Here is a 15,952-nt window from a genome sequence, read left to right on the forward strand (position 1 = left end):
CTGGAGTTGGGTGAAAAGAAAGGGCTGCGAGGGTCTCCCGGCCGGAGGCGGGGCGCCGCGGCGGGTCTGCGTTCCGCGCGCGCGTCCGCTCAGCCCCGCTACCCGCGGGCGACCCCGTGCGCGCGGGGGGCGGGGGACTTCACCGCGGCCGCGTTGCCAAGATCCACCCTCGGAGCCAAGGTATCAATAGACCAATTTTCTGCTCTGCCCGCGAGCTTTTTTGTTTCAAGCCAGACTGGAGGTGTCTGCGCTGCGCAAGACGCAACGGCACAGCAGCGTCGGGGAGGGGGTGGGGGGAAAGGGCGCTAGATGCGGGAGGCGCAAATATGGAAATTAACTCATTAGGAAGGGGTGTGGTTACCGCGAAGCCCCCTCCTCCATCCCTTCCTTTCTCCCTCGCTGCCACCGTCCCGGCTTGCTAAATACGAGATTACAAACAAACAAATAAAGCAGAAGCTGACTAGGCAGCCCCAGATCAAACACGCTCCAGATAATTCGCTTCACTCAGCGCTGCGGCCAGATCTGCAGCGCACGGCGCCGGCCCCTGATGCCCGCCGCTGGTTTCTGCGCCCCAGTCCCGCCAGCCCCGGCTTCCGCAGCTTCGAGAGCCGGGGCCCGCGGTGGCGTTTCGAAGGCACCGCACGTGGCCCAGACGCCCCCCGTCTGGTATACGCTTTACAACCTCAGACCAGAGCGTCCACCCATATGGTTGGCGACCATCGGAGGGCTTCCGCTGATCTCACGAGTCCTCACCCACAGGCCGCCGGGAGAGGGGGAGGGTGGTGGTGGTGGTCTCATTGGGAGGAAAAGAAAAGGGATAAAAATAATGTCCCAGAGCCCCTGTCCGGGAGGCTGTTCCCGAGGCTCCGCAGCCGCGGTGCGGAAGGTGGGGGCGGGGGCTGGCGCGCAGAGGACGGAGGCCTGTTGGACCGTCAGAGCCCCTTGAAACACTATTAACCAGCGATCAGGTTCCCTAGAGTGAGGTGAGGGGGTTGGAAAACCTAGGGTGCGTGATTCGGGGGTGGGGAGGGGGAGAAGAAAGAAACAAAAACGCAAAACTTCTCACCGCCTCCCCTCCCCCCTCCGCACCCCCTCCCCCGCACCCAGCTGCCCTGCCCCGTGTCCTCAAAGCCTGCCTCTGTGCAGGGCTGGAGGGAAAATGGTACTTTTATGGTTCTCCTTCCTGCGTGGCCCGCCTCCCCGCCCCTGCTCGCTGCCTGGCGCTCCCCCAGCTGCGGGCCCCTCGGAGGAAGGCCGCCCGGTCCCCTCGTCTCCCGCTGCCTGCAGGCCACCGAGCCTCAAAGCGCGCATTGTGCAGCGGGGGCGGGGAGGCCGGCGGACCCACGGAGAAGAATAACACTGCGCCCAACTCCTGTGCGGGAAAGTTCCCCAAATGCACTCCCAAACACTACTTTTGAGAAGGGAAGGGGTTGGGGGAGGCGGCGGCCAAGTTTTGCAAAAGCCCTGCCTTCTCTCAAGTCTTCCACCTTTTCTGCCACTTGTTTAGGGTCTCAGGGTGCCAGAGCGGGCAGAGTAGAGACGGGAAGGTGCCATGGAGGGCCGGAAACGTGGCCGGGACAGTAGGGGCTTCAGGGCGGGGCGGGAAGAGTGTAGGGGGATGTGTCCACCCCGGGCTGACTTGGGGACGGCGGCACGGTCAGTGCGCTGGGGGCTAAAGGGCGCGGGGACCCGAGGGCGCGTGTGCAGGCGAAGCATTTCGCACCTCCTGTTTATCTTAGAAGCCGGGCGGAGGGGGTAGGTGGGCCGCGAATTGTTCCGCTTCCCGTCGGGCTGGAGAAGGCGAATAAGAAAGAGAGGGAGGCACACGCAAAAACAAACAAAAAACTGTAGTAGGCGCGGAGTCTCCCCTTGACCCAAATTCCAAATGGTGGAGGTTCTCCATTTTCAAAAGACCCCTTAGTCTTTAGACCCTAGGGGCAGCGGTTCTCCAGCGACGGCAAAAAGCCGAGACAGATACCGTTAGATCTGGGGCTTCGGGGACAAGTGTGAGGAATCTTTTTCCTTCGAACCGCCAGGACCCATTCTTTCCAAAGCGGTGTCGTCTGCGATGGAGCGGTCCCCAGGTTTTGTCTTCCAGGCATTTGCAAAATAATGGCTTGGGTCCCTTGCACAGCTCTGCCTGAAACAAGTGTATTCCAAAACGCTGCCATAGTGAGCCCACTTTTAAAAATCCAACCAAAATAAGACCAACAAGGATGCTAGTAAATGATAATAATAATAATAATAATCCTCAAGCCGGTGCTCTCTATGTCCATCAACCAGGGTGACCAAAGGGGCGCATAAGTGGAGTCGCGCTGATTTGGTGCGTGGATTTCATGCCCTAATGCTAAATCGGCAATATAAAGGGCTGAAGAGCAAGGCCGATCAAAGCGCTAATTACTCCTGGAAACTTGAGGTGGTTGCTAGGATCTCAGGGCGACCACCAGCACCACCAGAAAGCTCCCCTGGAACATTTGGACTGTGTGTATGGGGGTGGGCGAAGAGTGCCCGCATCTGCTGGAGCTTCCATATCTGAGCTGTTCATTTACGGGAGCCAACTTATGAAATCTCCACAATTAGATCGTCATTGTTCTTCCTCCGCAACACTGTCTGCAAAGAAAAGGTCTTCTCGGTCGGGGCCAATCCAACGAAGCGTTTGACGCTATTAAATAATAAAGCGATTGTGATTTACATTGTTGTTCAGAAAAAAAGGCCAATTATCCACTGTTATGTTGCCATAAAGATCATATTAACTCGAATTAGTAATCAAACAATATGCGAGCGTTTAAAAAAGTACAGGCGAACTGGGTGACAGCTACCGCGAGGTCTGCACTTTCCCCGGCAAACCCACCCGCGCCGGCAGCGGGAGCGGAGGAGGCAGACGCCGCAGACCCGAGAGGAGGGAGCGAGCGGCAAAGTGGTGATTAACGGTCTCCAGTGTTAATTATTCTCAATTAATCCCGAACAGTGCAAACCTGCCCCGGCTCCCTGCAAGTTCCCCGGTTCGGGATGCTATTAGAATGCCGCCTTTCTGGGAGGGGTTTAAAAGAAACCTGGAAGAGGTAATCTGGTGCCAGCGTACCTTCGAGCGAAGGGGCAGGGGTGCAGGTGTGTGCGCGCGGATGTGGTGGGTGGCGTGTGCGCACGTTAGCTCGCGTCTGACGCGCGCCCCGAGGTGGGCGCGGGGCATGGGCCAGGCCCACACATCCTCAGGCCCCTAGGAAATCTTGCGTCTCCTCTGCTCAAATCACTCGTTCTCGCCCTCTGTTATTAGGTTTATAACTCTTTGCCCACTTAAATTTGTGCAGCCAACCAAGGAAATCTAAATAGGTTTGAGTCGCCCCTTGGGTACAGGATGGAGGCTTTAATAAGAAAGATTAATTGTGGGTGTGTACCGGCCGGAAGGCGCGTTAGCCATCAAGTAGCGCGAACTGTGGGGTCGAGCGACTGGAGACGCCTCTCGCCCTAAGCCCAGACAGTTAAGTAGGCGCCGTGGGCATACCCATCGCGAGCCACCTGGTAGTCACAAGCTAAGGGCTCTACCGCATTCTTACGCATCTCTTCCTGTGTTATTTGGGGTTTTACAGAATGTGGCCTTCACTCGTTATGCATGTAAAAACCTCCTGCCCCCACCCCCACCCCCACCCCACCCCACCCCGTAGGACCCGGGACTCCCGGTCTCCGAGCAGGGAGGTGGGGGTGTGAGGTGACCGCTGTCCTAGGTCTGCCCATTCCCGCCCTAGGCACCGCTGTTGGGTGCTGAGGCGAAGGATCTAAAACATTTGCTCCAGGGGCTGGAAAGTTGATGTGTTTGTTGGCGCGGTAAAAAAAAAAAATGCCCGTAGTTACACTTGCTATTTATTTTTTAAATACGTGAACAGGGGGCACCTTCCACTCCCCCCCCCCCCCCCGCCAGCGCGATGCTTCAGCAGCCTCGGCACAGGGGAGTGGGCCAGTGGCAGGGTCCTGGGGATCTCTTCGGAAGCGCGGCGGTGGCGCGGGGGGAGACTGTGGTGACCCGCGCACCCTTTCTGCGCCCCTCCCTCTTTCTGCTAAAATGCTCAGATCCTACACTAAGAAGCGGCAAGAGGGTGGGGGCGGAGAGCAGTAGGCACCGGGTGTGTGTGGCTGGCGGGAGGAAGGGTTGGACTAGTGGCGTCTCTTCCTGAATAATTTCGTTTAAAACTTGGGAGCCCTAAAGCTTGGGCCTCCGCACTTGTGAAACGAAATCTCTGGAGGTCTGATCCTGCCAGCCGCAGGGCAGCCAGAGCGTGGCCGCATCTTTGTGCAGAGTTTGAAGACAGTTGCTGCCTTTCCTAACGTCCTTCTTTTTCTCTCCACCCCTCTCCCCAGTAAAACCGATTCAAAAGAGGACAGGACTCCACTCCACAAGATTAATGTCCGTCCATTTGCAGGCTTAACCCTCTCATGCAGCATAATAAAATACTAGAGGTCCTTTTCAATTTAAGCAAATACATGAAATTCGTGCCTTCTTCTTTCCTGTTTGATCTCTCTCAGGACGTGGCAAACAATGTCTTAGAACCTAAGTATTCTTAGGAGAACTTTCAACTCAGAGTTTTCATGTCACCTGGGGTTGTTGTGTGCCCTGGTATTGGGAGAGAGCTGGGAGCCCAGCTTACTTTTAATATCTATAGTGATACATTTTTGCTTGGAACTCATGATTTAAAAAAAAATCTATTTGGTCCTCCCAGGGCTTGGCAGATTTCAATGTTGGTCATAGGAGCCACAAAATGTTCATTAAAGGGACCTAACCAAGGCTACTGTATGGCCACTTTGTGAACTCAGAACTATGGATGGAGGGGGGGAAAGTAGGAAAGTGTGAGTTGATGTCACGCTGGCTGTCAGTGTGTGGTCTATTGTGGAGAATGGTGCTTTTTGACTGAACACAGGGAGCCCCCTCCCCCTTCCCCAGCTCTACTGCACCTGCACTGGATGAGGGAGTCCCTGCCATTCAGCCCATCGCAGATTGTTCAAACAGAAGACATCTCTGACAGCACTCAATTCATTACATTTCTTCCTGCTTTTCAAACCAACACACACACACAAAATGAGTATTGCCAGCCAGTGACAGCCAAAAAAAAAAAAAAATCTTAAAATACTTTATATGCAGCTAATTTGGAAGCTCATACAACTACCGTGAAATATTTTGGATCCTTAACTTGTAAGGCTCCCTGGGGGAAAAATTACCTGCTCTTTCTTATTGCGCAGATACCTCTGTAGTCTGTATGGGGATAGTGAGTTTGTCCAAAGACAGTGCTGAGTGGGGCAAGGAGAAGTTTTTATGAGAATAAAGCAGAACCACGCAAAAAGAGAAAAGCCCATGATTTATCTTATCAGAAGAGCCTGCTTGATATGCATTCATAATTTATGCAGAGGAACCAGCTTGCTAATAGAGGTGGGATCCCAAGAACCAGGAGCAGGCTGTAAGGGAGGCATGGGGCTGAAGTGTGAGCTAAACATTTAAATCACTTTCCCAACAACCAAGTCTTCCCTCCATATGCTCAGGTTTATCTTGCCATCTTAGATTCCAAGATGTTTTTGCACCATTTCACAAAGCTGATGAGAGAGTGTTTAGAAAGCTGATGAACAAGGGCTGGGCTGGTTGAACGGAAGTTGGGGTAAACAAACTCTTACAGGGAAACTTGATTTTAAGATATTTTCCTTGGAGGTGTGAGGAGTGGGGAAACAAGAAAGAGGGGGAGGGCTGTGGGAAGGAGAAAACAGGTTTGCCACTTGGTCTTTCAGACCCATTCCACTGTAATGTTATGCAGTAACCCCGATCTGAGCTGTTGAGTGTGATAGTCAAATCGACCTGCATGTGAGCTGATACTCAACCGACTGCAAGCAAAATATTGGCAAATTCCTCACTAAATCATTACCCTCTGTGAGATCCTGGACCCATATCAGAACATAAGGCCTGGTTTCCAGGATCCTCCCCACTGCAAGGGCATTCAATGAATTAAATCGATTTGGTGTTGGAAAGAACACTTGGGAAGTGAATCTTGCAGTAACACCAAGGTGCTTTCCACCAACAAATACTTTTACAGACAACCCACTTAGCAAGTATCTTCCCTCTTATCAACAATTTAAATCACAGTTCAAAGGAGTTCTGGATTAGGAGAGGATGTGGGGAAGAGAAGGGGGAAGGTAGCAATGGTGAGCCAGAAGCAACTGTCCTACTCTCAGAAGTTCTGTTCTTACACCACAGCCCCCAGTAAAATAAGCTGTCTTGAACTTTGTGAAGGCTTTCGCTGTAATTTGTTGCACCTCTAAAAACAAAACAAGCAGAGGCACAGCAAAACCTACATAGATCCCCTAACAAATTCAAGCTTAGCAGATGACTCCCAAGCCACATATAGAAGGGAGACAGGTGCTCCTGGAAGCCTGGCAGGGCTGAGTGTGGTGTGTGGGGCTGGGCAGGGCTGCAGACCCTGGCTGCTTGTGTGTTTGGTCATGCTTTGCAGCGAGAGGAACCTGGGGAAGCTTCCAAAGCCAGGCCGGGGGAGTGGGGATGGAGCCCTGCTCCTGTGGCAGGGCCCTGCCAGCCTTCGGATTGCCCTTCCCGGAACACTCCAACGAGTCATCTCAGCCCCCAGGCCCTGCAGGCCCTGACGTCACGAGGTGGGGGTGGGGGCGCAGCCCCGCTTCTGGCCTGGCCGCCAGCGATAAGAACCCTCGGGAAGAATCCACTGCTCCTGTTAATACAGTAATTATTTTTCTGCCTTCTGCGGGCGGGGGCGGTTTCCCGCCTGGAATGCCAGCATCCCTCCCCTCAGGAAGATATCCGAGGGCTGGCAAGTTTGCGAGATAACTTCCTAGGCAAGCCCTGAGCCAGAAGGAGCGCTGGGGAAGTAAGGGTGGTCTGCGCAGGGCTAATCCCTCTGCCCGGGCCGAGGAAAGAGAGGAAGGGTCGAGATTTCTGCGAGGATCTAACTGGACACTCGCTCGCCTTCCCCTTCCCCATATTACAGCTGGGCGATTTGGAAAAGTCAGTCTCTACGGAGGCAGTTTGGTACCGGGCGCCTTGCACTCATCTTCTGCGAGGTACTCCTGCCCGGATGTCATCCCTGTGACCCAGACGGGAAAGTGAAGGCTCGGTGTCGTCCCGTCCCTGCTTGCCCGGATCCCACGGGGAAGCTCAGAACCTTAGCTCGGGTCGCATCCCCGGGCACTGCCAGTCGGCGGCCTCTCACCGGGAAAGGCTTTGTGAGATAGCTCACGTTTGGACTTGACCACAGACAGGGACAAGCAACCCCCTTCAAAGCCAAAGGCTGTGGGGAGAGGCAAGAGAAAGGCGGAATTCTGGTGGGCAACCCCGGCTTTGGGCCGTGGCCGGGGTCACGAGGTCGACGCGGAGAGGGCGCGGGCTGGGGCGCAAAAGGCAGAGGCCCCGCGAGGACCCCAACACCTCGGGAACCTTTCTGTCCTTGCAGCATGCGGGGCTGTAGGAGAGAAGTGGAGTCCCACAGAGCACCTCCGTGGGGAGCCCCACGGGGGCCGTGGCAAGGGCCGCGGTGACGTCAGAGCCCTGGCCCGGTGCTCTTCGGCCTCGGCCTCCACCTGCCGGCGCGACCCGCAAGGCCCTGGGCACTGCGCACTCCCCCTTGGGGCTGCCCGCGGGAGGCCGGCGCGCTCACAGCCCGCATCGCGCACTGCTCCGAAGCCGGGGAGAGGGAGGCCAAGTGATAGAGTTCAAAGCGCCGAAATCTTTATGAAACAGTGCACACTACATTCTGTCTATACAGGCAGACGAGAGTATTGAAACGAACGACTTCTCTGAGCTTTCAAATCACCTGACTACTTTGCAAAGTAGTACAAGCATCTCAAGTACAAACGCCTAGAAGCAGCAAATTATCGTGCGTCCCCAAGTGAGAGGACATTCGATTTGTTTTGGGAGACAATCTGAGCACAGCGCTCCAGGAATCAGAAACACCGCCCTTATACCAAAATTTAAAATGAACTCCATCTGCACCCGCATATGTAAACAGAGCTCTCTGATATGGAAAACCTGGACTTAATACTCTACCCTTAGAAGCCCCCTCAGAAAGTCAAGTCCATCATTGTCACAAGGCCGCAGAAGCAAAATATACAAACTGAAAGGAACAACTATAAAACTGCACAGAATCCTCAGAAGGAGAGAGGAGGTTTGCACGTCTCCCTCAGTGGTATCAGACGTCAGATTTCCAGGAAAGTTTTTCATAGAAAATAGCGAAGGAGAAACAAACCAATACTCTGGTTTGTGCAATTCACACGTCTTTGGAAAACTCCTTCTACAGCTTCCCACTCTAAAAGTCCAGAGGCTATGTCCATTTGGACCTTGTCCAGATGTTTGCAGTAAAAGAGTTTTCTCCCCCTTCTCCCTTCTTTAAGGGATTCACCTCATACACGAGGCCCCTAAGGAAATCCACCCAGCCCTCTTCCAACTTAAATCAAAAAAAGAAAGCAAGGCAATAAGCCACCCCTCATCCCCAAACCCAGTCCTGGCTTGAAAAGCAGCCTTAGCTCCCAGAGCAAGGAAATACAGCTGGAGAGGGGGGAGAAGGAAAAAAAAAAGGAGAGAGGAAAGAAAAGAAAGAGAAAACAGAAATGAAAATAATTTTAATATGATAATGGGGCAGGGGGACAGTTGGGGAGTGTGAACTCACATCTCTGCTAGAGCTTATGGCCAAGGAAACTCCTTCCACAAAGAAAAATATGAGGACCTGTTTTTCAAAATCCTCTAAGAGCAAGAAATAAAGGGGGAGAAGTGTGGATAAAAAAACCTCTTTCAATTACAACATTAAATAAATAAATAAGCAGTGCCAACAAGCAGGTGATCAAGCCATAGTCAAACTTCAATCTCAGAGCAGTTAGCTATAAACTGTTAGCAGTTGAAAAGTAAACCTTGTGCATACAAAGGCACTGTTTAATTTTCTTCTTGTAATGGTTCTAAATGAAGACCCCATCACTATGCAGTTAAGCGGTATTCCTTGTCCCCCTGAGGCGCTGATCAGTTCTTTTTAATGGGAGAAAACTGGCAGCTCAAAACCCGTCAATGGAGCTCCCACAACAAAAGTTCTGAAAAGCTGAATGAGTTGGGTTTGTAATTACTGCTTCCCACCCCCCCCCCTCCACTCACAGCTTATCTCTTATTCATTCAATTTATATTATTGTCAAGGAATCTTACTCTCAAAATCATTCCCTTACCATTTTACCTAGGGCCACGGGGGAACTTATGACAAGGCAGAAATGAAAATCACCCCCCCCCCTTTCCACTGCACCTTGCAGTGTTCAGACCAATAGGTGGGGAAGGGAGGAGGGACTATCTTGTACCCCAATTTGCTCTGTGTCTACTACAACTCAGAGTATCAGCCTTTGATTCCTTCCTTATATTTTAAAGCCCAAATTTTATTGGCAAATAAATTCCTATCTAAATTGAAAGCGTTGCCTTAGTTTCTGAAATCCTGTGACATCTTTACTTAAAAAAAGGTGAGGGTTATAAATAAACACCCTCTCCTTTCTCCTCAAACAGCAGACCCTTAAAAAGATCTTGCCAAATATGATGTGGAAATTAAGAAAAATTATGTTCTTCTTTTTAATGGAAAATAGTCAACGAAACAGAAGAAGAGATTATAATTCCATCCCCTGCCCTGAACCCAGGAAAAGGTTTTATATATAAAAAAAGTCAGCTTTAGAATGCCAGGGCTCCATGTGTATTTCAATCTAAGATGTTGCTGATGGGGAAGATTCTCCTGAGATTCTCCTACTGCACGAATGTGCCGGTTTCTAGAAATAAATACAGCTATTACCACCAAATCTACTAGCAGTCTAAATAATTAATTGAAGCGTTGCTCTTTGACCCTTGAAAAGTCCAGTAGGGACACGTTTATAGTAATAATACCTCAGAATGAGCCCTTGTCAAATATTCATTTAGTGGTTAATGTGAACCATTTTCCCCCGGGACGGTCTGTAATACCAGCTTCCCAGCATTGGCAAGAAACGTCGCTAATCTACTACAGCTCAGCAAAATATTTGAACGCTCTTTATTTAAAGTATGGGGCGGGGGCAGTGTGGGGAGAGAAAAAAATTGCAAAGAGAACAGACTATAATCTCATCCTTTTGCACATTTCTCTTCTGTGTATAAGGTTAATGAAACATTTAAATTCACCCCTTTTGACTGAACATTAAGTGGTTTCATTGAGCAAAATCATATCCCTGGGACAGAACTAAATATTTAACAACTATCTTTAGTATCAGAAAGGAGATAACCATCCCTGACCAACTTTATGGGCTTACCCCCTTTCTAGAAAATCCCATTATGTAAAAAAAAAAAAAAAAAAAAAAAAAAAGTTGTAAGTTCAATATTAACCCAGTCACAAAATTATACATTTGGGGCAATCATTTAACCCAATGAGGTATCAATGATACAAGGGGATATGCATCTTTTTTTTTTCCCTCAGGTGCAGTTTATGAAAAGCATTTAAATTTGCAAAAAATTTAAAAATTGGCTTTCATTTTTCAACTAGTTGGTTTGGAGACCTGGAGGGATAGGAGGGGTTCTGGGAGTTCACTTGTTTTATGCGACAGTGGCAGTCACTCAAAAGTAGCTCAACTTCCCCAAATATTGTGTGCTCTTGCAGGCAGAATATTTGAAACTGAGCATTTTGGCCAAAAGTTGCTTTTTAAAGTCTGATCCTGGAGGTTCTTTTTTTTTTTTTTTTTAAGGTTAGCGCAACTCCATATATTCCTACTATTATTTTATTTTTCAAATTATACATTCTATATAGTTGATTGGTTCAAATTCCGGGAATACCCTCCCCACTCCCCCAGCATGATCATTTGGATCTTTATTCAAAGTTTCTTTATTCGTATGTGTGAGCAAGAACTGTCGAATGTGCTCATTACCACGTGAATAATCCGTATATGCATTACAATGGCGGGCCAGGCCAGGGGAAATTCTTTTAGAGTCTCTGCATTAATTAGGGGGGGAAATGCTACGCTTAGAATCGGGGGGACTGGAATAACTGTCCCTTCCCAGTTAACATTACCCTAAAAAAATTAGGATAAAACTCTTAGATAAGAACCAATCCACACGCAAAATAAAGCAATGCAGAATGAAACAGAAAATACAAGAAGTAGGAGATAGTACCAGTTCATCCCTGAACTAACACCAGCGACACAAGTAAAGCAAGACTTCCTGGCACCCGAGAAGATGGAAACCAGCGGGATGAGCTAACTTCGCGGCTGCAGAGGGCACTTTACTCGAGGGCGGGAAGTGCTGCCAGAGCCCAACTTCTCCAGAGTTGCAGCAACTTGACACGACAAGCTCTTGAAATTGTGGGAAGCAAACCCGTGCTCTTAGGAAAGCCCGACTCGTGGGTCCCAGGAGGTCCCCTTGAGGTGGGGGGGAAGAGGAGTGAGGCAAGCAGTAAATAAGAAAGTCCTACTCCATCCTCCGGCTGCGCCCCGGCGCGGGTCGGTTCGTGATGCCGAAGCATCACTAGTGCAAAGACCATGGCTATCCTCCAACCTTTCCGCTCCCACCGGGGACAACGGCAGCCTTTCTTTACCTTTCCTAAGGCAAAAGAAAACAACAAATCCAATCTTGTTTCCCCACCCCCCACTCCTCCCCCTCCTCTCTACCGGGCTGTAGTAACACAAACAGATCAAAAGCATAATCATCTCCAAATGTGATTAGACCAAAGTAAAATATCTACCTCAGAGTTGAGTGTTTTCTTCTGTAATATGGCTGTTGCCTGGCTTCTCTTTTGCTTGTTATCAGCTGCAGAGATTATCCGATTTGGGGCTACAGGCTTGAACCCGCGCTGCCAATTTAAGAAATGGAATTCGGGGAGGGAGGGAGAGAGGGAGAGAGAAGAGGGGAAAAAATAAAATAAATAATAATAAAAGAAAACTACATCCGTGATAAGTCGGGGAGTTTTGCAAGACGTTCTTTGCTTTCCCTCGCCCCTAAACAGGAAAACGTAGAGGAGAAAGTTTATGAAGTCAAGGAACAAAGAAAGCGAACCACTTGTTTCCTTTCACACAAAAGCAGGGCCGGAGTAATCCAAACACTCACCCAGCAGATGAACATTTTACATGTCTAGTTTGCAATTATTCCGATACAAGAAGCATCACTTCCCCCCTATACCCAGGTCTCAAAGGGCCATTGTGCTGCGAAGAAAATGAAAACAAAACCAGCCGACCTGGTTCTGATTTGGCTCAATACCCCATCTGCTAAGCTACAGGAAAAATTCTAGAATCAACTCCTTTCTGGCAACAAGTGGCATAAATCAGGTTAAAGTCTGAGTCCCCACCGTGCTTCTGCAAGCTGCTAGCAAGGGAGCGAGTGGGTTTGACGCTATGCCTCTAGTTCCTACTTCGGAAATGACACAAGCATTTCAGATTTTCCGAGAGTACTTACTGCTCATCCAGCCATTTCTTTTCCCAGTTAACATTAGCGCGCTGCTGGACTAGTCAGCCATACCAAGGTTTTTAGGTATTTATTTTACTTTCAAGGTTGAGCACAGTATTGTAAATAATTTCCCCGACAAGTTATGTATCCAAGTAAATGAAAGACTCAAGCATAATTTCAGTGTCCATATTTCAAAAATTTATTTATCTCAAACTGTGCATAATGGAGTAAAAACTTAAGTTGAAAATGTACCTGTTATAAGGATGGTATTAGTTCAAATATATACATGGATTCTCGGCAGACTGATTCAAATAATACAGAGCCGAATCTTTTAAAATACAACTACGGAAAATAAATGGGGGGGGGAGGGAGGGAAACCTTAAAATATCACAATAAATTTACAGAAATATTACAAACCATAAGAAAATATTTCAAACACAGTAATATCATGTCATTTTTTTATCTGAACAAAATGGAAAGTTGGGATTGAACAAAAGCTATTATAAATTACCAACGATGTCGACCTGCATGGCCATTTTTGCTTTTAACAGTAAGTTAAAAAAAATTTAGTACAATCTAAAACTCTTGCGCCCCCCCCTTTTTTTTTTGAAACAAGACCACGGAGATAGTTTTGCCAGTACTTATTCTAATTTTTTTCCTTTTGTACAATTTTTAAACAATTAAAATGTCCAAATCTTATTAATTTTCTTCTTTCCACGTTTGCAACTGTCCTAATCTCAGCTGCAGAAACAAAATTCAGCAAGAAGCCGCTCCTTGAAAATTATTGGCAAATTCTCAGCTTATAAACAATGGACATTTTGATTGCCATGTTTATCTCGATAAATACTGTACAAAAGTTGCTTGCAAATATTAAAACTTTTTTTTTCGTCGCTTGGAGACTAGCTCTAAATATTATTGGTAAAGACTTTTGCAAACTTCCTGCAAAGCTCCTACCGTACCACTAGAACTTTTAAAAAGTTTTTTTGTAGCTTTCTTTTCCTCCAGATCTATACAAGGCCCCTTCCCCCACCCTCCCCTCCCCTCCTCCCCCCTCCCACGGTTTTCTCTGTACAAAAATAGTCCCCCAAAAAGAAGTCCAGGATCTCTCATAAAAGTTTTCTCGTCGGCATCGCGGGTTTGGCGTGAGTGTGAATGGGATTGGTGGTCTCTCCCCTGCAGCTGTCATTTGCTGTGGGTGATAAGAGATTTTTCTTTTCTTTTCTTGTTTTCCTTTCTTTCCTTCTTTTCTCTTTTGGCGTACCGGGTATTTTTCGCCGTGCCGTTTCCTCACTCTCCTTGTGCACCCCTCCCCATTTCCCTCGTCTCTGCGACACCCACTTCCCCCCTCCTGCAGTCCGCCGTCCGGCCCCCCTCACATGTGCGAGAGGGGCAGTGTGCCGTTAATGGCCGTGCCGGGCACCGGGCCGCTCTGGTAGTGCTGGGACATGTGGAGTCTGCTGGGGGCGGCGGGCTCGGGCACTTCGGCGCCGGGGAGGTACATGCTGATCATGTCCCGGAGGTCCCCGGCCTGGCAGGGCGCCCTGGAGTGGGAGGAAGAGGTAACCACGGGGGGGCTGGAGCTGGCCTCGGACTTGACCACCGAGCCCATGGAGCCGAGCGCCATGCCGGGGGTGCCCTGCTGCGAGTAGGACATGCTGTAGGTGGGAGAGCCGTTCATGTAGGTCTGCGAGCTGCTCATGGAGTTGTACTGGAGCGCGCTCACGTCGTAGCGGTGCATGGGCTGCATCTGCGCGGCGCCGTGCGCGTTGAGGCCCGGGTGCTGCGGGTAGCCCAGCTGGTCCTGCATCATGCTGTAGCTGCCGTTGCTCCAGCCGTTCATGTGCGCGTAGCTGTCCATGCGCTGGTTCACGCCCGCGCCCAGGCCGGCGCCCACCCCGACCCCGCTCGCCATGCTGTTGCCGCCGGGGGCCAGCAGCCCGCCGGGCAGCGTGTACTTATCCTTCTTCATGAGCGTCTTGGTTTTCCGCCGGGGCCGGTATTTATAATCCGGGTGCTCCTTCATGTGCAGCGCTCGCAGCCGCTTGGCCTCGTCGATGAACGGCCGCTTCTCCGTCTCCGACAAAAGTTTCCACTCGGCGCCCAGGCGCTTGCTGATCTCCGAGTTGTGCATCTTGGGGTTCTCCTGGGCCATCTTGCGCCGCTGCCCGCGGGACCACACCATGAAGGCGTTCATGGGCCGCTTGACGCGGTCCGGGCTGTTCTTCTGGTTGCCGCCCGCCGCCGCCGCCGCGCCGTTGCCGCCGCCGCCGCCACCGCCACCGCCGCCGCCGCCGCCGCCGCCGCCGCCCCCCGAAGTCTGCTGCGGGCCCGGCGGCTTCAGCTCCGTCTCCATCATGTTGTACATGCGGGCGCTGTGCGCGGGCCCGGCCCGCCGGCGGCCGCCGACCCTCGGCGCGGCTGGGACTCGGGGGCCCGCGGGCGGGGGCGGGAGGAGGAGGGGAGGCGGGCGGGGGTGCCGCGAGCGCGGAGCCCGGCCGGAGAGCAGCTCGGGGGAAGAGAAGGGAGAGAGAGGGAGAGAGGGAGAGAGGGAGAGGGAGAGAGGGAGGCGAGCTGGAATCGGGATCAAAAAAGCAGCGCTTCCCTCCGCCTCCGGCCGATGCCGCCGCCGCCGCCGCCGATTGTTATTATTATTATTATTTTTTTTTTTTTTGGAAAGGCTTAAGTCTGGGGCTCAAACTTCTCTGCCTTTTCTTTTCGCTCTCCGCTTCTTTCTCTCGGTCCCGGTCTTAAAGAGGCAGCAAACTACTTTCCCCCTTTTGCAAACACTCTCTTCTCTGCCTTGACAACTCCTGATACTTTTTTGAACAAGTTAATAGACAACCGTCCATGTGACGGGGGCTGTCAGGGAATAAATGGGTTTCTCGCGACCAATCAGCGCGCGGCGGCTCCTCCACTCGGGCCCGGCCTCGCCGCCGGCTTTTGCATGAAAGGGGGCGGGGCCTGCGGCGCCGGCGGCCGCGCGGGGGAGCGGGCGGGCGGGCGCGGCGCGCGCGCGCGCGGCGGGCGGGGGACGCGGCTCCCCGCGCTGGGCCGCCGGCCGCCGCGGAACCTTTGTATGCCCGCTCGCAGCAACAGGTCACGCCGCACGCCGGTTCGAAGCCAGTGGGGGGAAAGGCGCCGAGACGGCGTGGCGGGGTGCACACCGGCCACCCCCCATCCTGACACCCGCTTCCTTCTTTTTTTAAACTGATTGACTTTTAGGTGCGGGCGCAGGGACCTGGAGGGGGCGCGGCCCTGTCCCCCCACCCCCCCTGGTCCTCCCCCTCCCCGCCGCGGCTGCCACTTCTCCCCCCACCCCCACCCCCACCCCCCGGCCTCTCTGGCCTGCACAGGTGCCAGCACCCACCCCTCTGGAAGGTCCCAGCTGGAAGTTAGGAGACCTCCCCTCCCGGAAGCCCCGGCCCTCGAACCCTCAAACCAGCCCCGTTCTTGAGCTCCAGCCGCGCGGAGCGGAGGCCAGGCAGCCCCCGGCCCCCAGCGCAGGCCGCTCGGGGCAAAGGATGCGCCCCAGCAACC

At 51.7% G+C, this 15,952-nt stretch overlaps 1 protein-coding gene across 1 annotated transcript; it reads right to left on the reverse strand.

The window, feature by feature from the left end:
* Nucleotides 1–13,787: 13,787 nt before the first annotated feature.
* SOX2 (SRY-box transcription factor 2) lies at nucleotides 13,788–14,786 on the reverse strand. The gene has a single exon (XM_062177708.1). It carries the CDS (start codon nucleotides 14,778–14,780, stop codon nucleotides 13,788–13,790), a length of 993 nt encoding a protein of 330 aa, XP_062033692.1. The 5' UTR covers nucleotides 14,781–14,786.
* Between the last annotated feature and the right edge of the window lie 1,166 nt (nucleotides 14,787–15,952).

This window comes from Lepus europaeus, chromosome 2, assembly GCF_033115175.1.
Source record: "Lepus europaeus isolate LE1 chromosome 2, mLepTim1.pri, whole genome shotgun sequence".
NCBI lineage: Eukaryota > Metazoa > Chordata > Mammalia > Lagomorpha > Leporidae > Lepus > Lepus europaeus.

What these genes read in the sequence shown, in the direction of transcription:
- SOX2 (XM_062177708.1), bottom strand. Translation starts at nt 14,780, where the DNA reads ATGTACAACATGATGGAGACGGAGCTGAAGCCGCCGGGCCCGCAGCAG.